Source organism: Labeo rohita, unplaced genomic scaffold (genome assembly GCF_022985175.1).
Source record: "Labeo rohita strain BAU-BD-2019 unplaced genomic scaffold, IGBB_LRoh.1.0 scaffold_45, whole genome shotgun sequence".
NCBI lineage: Eukaryota > Metazoa > Chordata > Actinopteri > Cypriniformes > Cyprinidae > Labeo > Labeo rohita.
The window spans coordinates 39,910-46,974 of record NW_026129368.1 but is presented as its reverse complement, the minus strand read 5'-3'; the positions used below and the strand labels follow the sequence as shown (position 1 = coordinate 46,974).

Here is a 7,065-nt window from a genome sequence, read left to right as displayed (position 1 = left end):
ACTATTCATATTCTCTTCCCTCAGATGCTGTGAAGAGGTGAAGCCCAAATGCTGCAGACTCAGACATTGATGCAGTAATAGCAGAACACCTAAAGCATGCTGCAGGAAGAACTGGGGTTAGTGGAAAAAAGAGCCATAAACAACTTTCACATATGTGTTAACTATAATACAGAATTTTTGTTTATTTGTTTGATCTATGGCTGTTTAACAGTAATGCAAAAAAAGTTAGTACTCCCACAGCTCTGACGTCCATGCTTCATTGGTGGAACACATGAATCATGTGCAAACCTCAAGACATGTGTGATTGCCTTTCACAATGTTACACAATGGGTGTGTGATTATTTTATGTGCAGACTTATATGTACATACACTTAAAATTATGTAGCAACACATCCTTTGAACGTCCAGATGACACATTTAAACGTGGAGGAAATATGTGGAATTCAGGTCCAGAAAACTTCAAAGACTTTCAACATTCCTTTTGGAAATATTTTTAACCATGACGGGATGTGACGAAGGGACATCTTTTCAAATCATTAAATGTCCAAATGTTTGCTGGGAAGTTTTGTAGGCGTTCAGTTGTTATGCTTTCAAATTTTATGCCATATGTTATTTATGTCATTTCACAGTATATCCAACCTTCTAAATTATTACACATATTGCGCTATCACAATTCCATAGTGGTAAAATGTAGTCGGGCTGATGGTTTGCGTGTAACATGCGTGACATTTTTTGTATGATTTTAAACTTATTTTTAGAATAATTGTATGTAGGTTAAGTAAAACAAATGTGATTATTTCTGAAAACCCTTTATAGACTTGTTATACACATACTTCACTGCAGACAAGGAAATGACAAACACTGTGGTACAGTACAAATACTACAGAACATTCCTTTATTTTACTTTTCTGAAGTTGGCAACCCTAGTGATGGCAACATTTTATTTTGATTACACTAAACACAATTGCCTTCTCCTAGAGTGTATGCAAAGGTTATTCATTAATTAATATATTAATTCATCCATTCATTCATTCTTTTGTAAACCTCTTGCCAGAACCATGGCTGTAACAGGGTTTGAAAATGAGTGAGGTCTGGGGTGGGGTTAAGAATTGTGCTATAATAACCCCTACAAACACAACTCATTATATACACTTAACACTTCAAAAGAAAGAAAAGTTGCAAAAGAGGTTGCGAAAAACCAAAAAAACTAAAGTAAAATCAGTTCAAATCTTTCATAAACAAGATATGACAAAGATATGACTAGTCCTAAACTGCAGCATTCAGCTTTATTAAAATGTGTGTCAAACTAGGTAGAAAAGACAAGTCCAAGAGTTTATAATAGCTGAATCTGGCAACATGGTAGTTTCTCTGTTTTAGAGAGATGAACATTTTTAAATTATACCACATTTATTGCATAAAAATGTGTTTATACTTTAATACAGGCTAGGGGTGGATGCTCAGATGATTATTATTCATGCAACAATACGTATTACTGATACGATAAAGATATCGCTAGCCTTAAACTGCAGCTTTATAAAGTGTAAAATTAAGTACAAAAGATAAGTCCATAGAAGCTTAGAATAGCTGGATCTGACAACATGATGGAGACTGTGCACTCTCACTTATCACTTTCTCAACTCTCTTTCACTCCGCCAGTGACTCACAGCGATCATTGTCATACCACAGATGCTAAATATTCTAACAAACTAAACTGAATTATACATGGAAACACTCATATGAGAAGTTTTAAACAGCAAATTTGTCATTTAGAGAAATTTTATTTTGGAACATGAAAAATTTACAAAGGACCAGACACTGGTGTCCTCATAGCTGGCTAAGGTGATGGCCAGAACATTTCTTTCCAGAATAAGATTGCAAATGAAGTTTCAGGTCTCTTTTGTATGTGAATCTCTTCTCACACTGAAGACATTTGAATGGCTTCTCTCCAGTATGAAGCCTCATGTGAGTCCTCAGATTTCCTTCAACTGTGAAACTCTTCCCACACTGAGCGCAGGTGAAAGGTTTCTCTCCAGTGTGAACTCGTAAGTGAACCTCAAGGACTGCTTTGTGTGTGCAAGTTTTTCCACAGTGGGGGCACATGCAAGGCTTTTCTCCGAGGTGAGATTTTACATGATCCTTAAGCAATTTCTTGTCTGTGAAACACTTTCCACACTGCTGACATCTAAAACAGTTCTCTCTTGAGTGAATATTCATGTGCTTACTAAGGGTTACTTTACATCTGAAACTTTTTCCACACTGACCACATACAAACGGTTTCTCTCCCGTGTGAATTCTTATATGACTCTTAAACACATCTTTTCGTGAGAAGCTCTTTCCACAATGCTGGCAGGTAAAAGGACTTTCTCCAGAATGACATCGCATATGAGTATTTAGGTTTCCTTTGTGTTTAAAACCCTGTCCACACTGAGAGCAAGTGTAAGGCCTCTCCCCAGTGTGAGTTCTCATGTGGACTGTAAGACCTTCTCTTTTAGAAAATTTTTTTCCACACTGTTGGCAGGTGTAAGGCTTTTCTCCAGTGTGAATTTTCATGTGAACTTTAAGGTTTCCAGTTTGGTCAAATGTCTTGCCACACTCTTGGCAAGTGAAACCCTTTGTAGTTCCTTTCTTCTGAGCTCTTTTTCGCGAGGAAGGCTTTTTAGTCTGTGAGCAGGTAGTAGTATCTCCAGTTATGAAATCGTCATGTTCCTCATAGTAATATTTATTCTCCATTTCATGCAGTTCTTCACTCTCCTCTTTCAGCGCTATTGGGTCTAAGATAAAAAGAGTCAAATACAAGTTAACACCAGTTTCATGGTACAAAGCAACACATCAAAACATTTTAAAAATTAGAACACGAAAACCATTGACATGTACCAAAGAGTTTCAATATTTTTCCTATTTAAAACGTCTGTTGTGTACAAAGACAGACGAAAAATGAAAAGTTGCGTAACTATATTGTCTATGTAACTATACTCTCATTTCGTCGTAATAATCAAGGAACACTGCTGCTGTACTATGGGTGCAGCATGCGCAATGATATTCAACTCTGCCTGCTGCAGCTCTGCATCTACACAAACTTAGTGCCGGTCACTTTCAGGCACTGTGTAATATCATTGCGCCAGGCAAGGAAGAAGGGTCTTATCTAGTGAAGCGATCGGTTAATTTCATTTAAAAAAAATACAATTTAAATACTTTTTAATCTCAAAAGTCTTGCCTTTCTCTCCCTGAACTCTGTGTATTCCGGCACAAGACAGTTAGGGTATGTTGAAACAATCGTATTTTCTCCCTCAACTTCAAAAATAATTTTTAAATCATCCTACATAAGATCAAACACCCTTAACAAAAAAGGTAAAACAGTGATACAGGACGATTTCAAAGTTGAGGGAGAACATGAGATGGGAGTTTTTTGACATACCTTAACTGTCATGAACCAGAAAACAAAAAAAAAAAAAACAGTCCAGGCAGAGTAAGACAAGATGAGCGTTTGGCATTAAAAAGTATATAAATCATATTATTTTTAATGAAAATAACTGATCGTTTCACTAGATAAGACCCTTCTTTCTCAGCTGGGATCATTTACAGCCACATTTGGGAACGTTTGAAACCACATTTAAACTACATTTTGGAAGTTCAAAATCAAGACACCATACCAGTCCATTATATGAAAAAAAAATGCAGAAATGTTTTCCTCAAAAAACATAATTTCTTTACGACTGAAGAAAGAAAGACATGAACATCATGGATGACAAGGGGGTGAGTACATTATCTGTAAATTGTTGTTATGGAAGAGGACTTCTCCTTCAAATATTTCACATTATTAATGTATACAAAACATAATTAATTAAACAATAAATTCAATTAAAATAACATACAATCAGACTGAATAAGTTACCAGTTACCAAATGAAACCAGTTTCAACAGTTCATCTTTGCATGGCACAGAAAAGCTCAAATGTGGCATTAAGGAATATTTATAGAATTTTTGACATGACTCAGAGGTGGCATTAATGCATCTCATAATAACAATGTTACAGGATTCATGTTTTAAATCTAAAGTTTTGAAAATAGAAATGTAAATAGTGTAAATGACTCAATTTATAAAATGAAACTGAATCGGAGTAGGTGGCAAAAGACTTTGTGTCTTAATAATTAATTAAACAGATTTGTTCAAAAGCACAGATTCTTTCATAAATGAAACAGCGCTTTGTGAAGGAGTACAGATGAGCTGTGGCTTTGTTTGGAACTATTTTTGTTGAGGAAATAGAGGACAATGTTCAATACAAGTCACTTAATATTAACTTTTGTATAAAATCAAAACTGTATAAAACTGCTGTATAAATTTCATTTCATATTTGCAAACTTCCTTTGTAATCGTTAAAAAGTTCTCTCACAAACTTGCATTTTAATACAATGAAGACAAAGTTGGCTTATATTACACTACATTTATATGCAAAGCTGGGATTGCTTGTCTTTTCAATTGGGTAAATTGAAAATTTTCAATTGTAGTCTTTTCAATGGGTAAATATAGAAATCACTTAAAAAAAAAAAAAAAAAAAAAAAACTTTACAAGTTGGAAGTAAAACACTGCCAGGAGTAAAGGGCACACAAGTGTCTAATGTTTCAATCTGTCTAATGGGAAACAAAGTTGTGTTTACAAGACACTGGTTTGACAAAGCAAGTGTTTCTGGGAATAAAAAAGGAAGAGAAAAGCTCACTTCTAGACAATACATGTAAAGTTAACCAGACATTTTACAGTTTTGTTGTGATGCAGTAATACATGAAATGTCATAATACTCCCAACAGGAAAGCAGGATTCTCTCAGCTGCAATTGAAGGCAACATTATGCGATCAAAAATGAAAATGAAATCCAACCTGTTTGTTCCCCAGTATCTTCTTGTTTCAGACTGAATACTTCTTCAATCTTGATGTCTTCAGCCTCCTCTTTAAAAAACGCCATCTTTATAACAGTGTGACACATGGATCTTAGTTGCTTCACCAGGAGTTTTTGTGTGTGTTTGGACAATCTGTTAAAGAAGAGAATAGTTACCAGAAATAAAAATAAATCTAAACTCTCTGTGTGCAACTCGATCAGCTCCCTAGTTAAGTGGTAAGAGAGTCAGTCAGATTAGTAAATGGCCTTAAATGAAGTGATTAGTCAAACACTGAACTGACATTAACTTAGTTGAATGCAGTTCAAATGACCTGATGAATACAAACTATAAAGACATTTCATATGTAGACCTTTAGATTTTTGTATTTATTGATTTGTAGGTTTTAATGTTTATATTATGTATATTTGATAGCTGCACTGTAATGAAAACATTCACAGTTTGTTGTTGTCGATTCCTTTACAGTGTTTTAACCGTGCAGTGATTCGCTTCAAAACAGTGAATCATTTTGCAAAGCATTTGGTTCAGTTGACACGGAGTTTCAAAAGCTCAGTTTCTCTCATCAGTGACTGAATTCGTGTTTGTTATGAACTAAATCACGATGTAAGGAGGAAATGAGACGCACATTATTAATCATGTCCAGCCGGGCAAAAGGTAATAAATAGAAAACCGTTAATAAGTGTTAAATGAAACATAGCAACTTGACATTCGAATAATAATTTATTCATTTTACATCGCGTGTAAAAGGCAAAAAATAACTTGAATGGTTATATCAAATTGAACGCTTTAAATGTTTCAAAACACAAACCTTTCTTCAGCAGAATCGCGCGGCGCATACTTGTGACGTCACGCGATCTCATCATAATAAAAGCCCTGTAATGTGCATAGAAATTTACATACAGAAAACGCATATATACAACAAAACTCATTTCGGAGGTTCTTTTAGTGATTTTAACGTTCTCTTATCTTTTCTCCAAAGTAAGTAAGTGTTGCTTGGGGTCTTTCCAGTCGTTTGCAGTGACTAGTGTGGCTTCAGACATAAATATTTCTCAACATCAGTCTTTCACATTACTTGTAGGGACTACAAAGAAACATCTTTTCATTTTGAGCTCTGACATACTCAGCCTAATGTCAACATGACAAAGAAATCAGAGAAAGCGTTTGATTTTTTTTAAATCACAGACAACAGTTTACTAACAATAAACAGCAGAGACAGAAAATGAAAGCCCATTACACAAGGAAAACCTTGCATTAAATTATTTTTTGAACATTTAATATTTGATAAATTGTTAATTATCCGTCATAGCAATAAAAATCTGGCAAAGTACACATTTTTTCTGGTAGTAAATATTCATACCTGTAATACACATTTAAAGAATTGAATTGCCTCCTGCAGTGTATTGTGTGAATTACACTCCTGTGTTAAAAATTATGTTAGATTTTGTTTCCAAGATTTTCTTTATTTCATTGGTTCAAACAGAAGAACAGATTATTTTTCATACTTACTCCTTTACCAGTGACAGGAATTTGGGTCCAATCCCAAATGAGGAAAGATTTTCTTCTTCTCACAAGTAAAATTATTTGCAATCTCACCTATCAGGAAATATAGGTTGGAACCAGCTCCAATGTTCTCACTTGGCTTGTTGGGAAAAATGGTCTTAAAAAAGGAAAAAAAAAAAATAAATAAATAAAAAACTAAATATGAAGTATGAAGAAAATAGTTCAGTAAACAGTAAATACTACACTGTATATCTGGATTTAGTATTAAGAATAATTAAATTTTTGTATTTACTAAATCAAATAATCAGGTTTGGGTTTTTTTAGGAGTTCAGGAGGCTTTGGAAATGCCTGAAAACCTGTAAAATGTTATTTTTGCAAAAGACTTAGAAAAACCTTGCCTGATAATAGACATAACATAGACATCATCTTCTGACATAGATGGCCCTCCAATTGTTACATCGGCAAGCCTACATTTTTGAAGTAAAATAATACATAACATAACATTTATGCTCTTACATTCCAAATAATCAATTGTAAAATAAATTATATTTCATCTTTTTTTTTTTTTTTTTTTACAATTGTCTTTCTCTTACGTGGCATAGTGGTGATATTTTCCTGGTCCGTTTGGGCTGATGATGTGTACTCATAAAGCTCACAATCTTTCTCATTTCTTACAA

At 34.1% G+C, this 7,065-nt stretch overlaps 1 protein-coding gene across 1 annotated transcript; it reads right to left on the bottom strand.

The window, feature by feature from the left end:
- Positions 1-818: 818 nt before the first annotated feature.
- On the bottom strand, positions 819-5,811 carry LOC127160748 (gastrula zinc finger protein XlCGF8.2DB). The gene is made up of 3 exons (XM_051103402.1): positions 5,697-5,811; positions 4,872-5,023; positions 819-2,771 (listed from the first exon to the last, which is right to left on the bottom strand). The coding sequence occupies exons 2-3, from the start codon at positions 4,975-4,977 to the stop codon at positions 1,825-1,827; spliced, it is 1,053 nt and encodes a 350-aa protein (XP_050959359.1). The 5' UTR covers positions 4,978-5,023; positions 5,697-5,811; the 3' UTR covers positions 819-1,824.
- Between the last annotated feature and the right edge of the window lie 1,254 nt (positions 5,812-7,065).

Bases quoted from the DNA above. Each gene is read 5' to 3' on its own strand.
- LOC127160748 (XM_051103402.1), bottom strand. From the start codon at position 4,977: ATGTGTCACACTGTTATAAAGATGGCGTTTTTTAAAGAGGAGGCTGAA. The intron at 2,772-4,871 runs GTTGGATTTCAT...TTTTTATCTTAG, and splicing joins AGATACTGGGGAACAAACAG to ACCCAATAGCGCTGAAAGAG.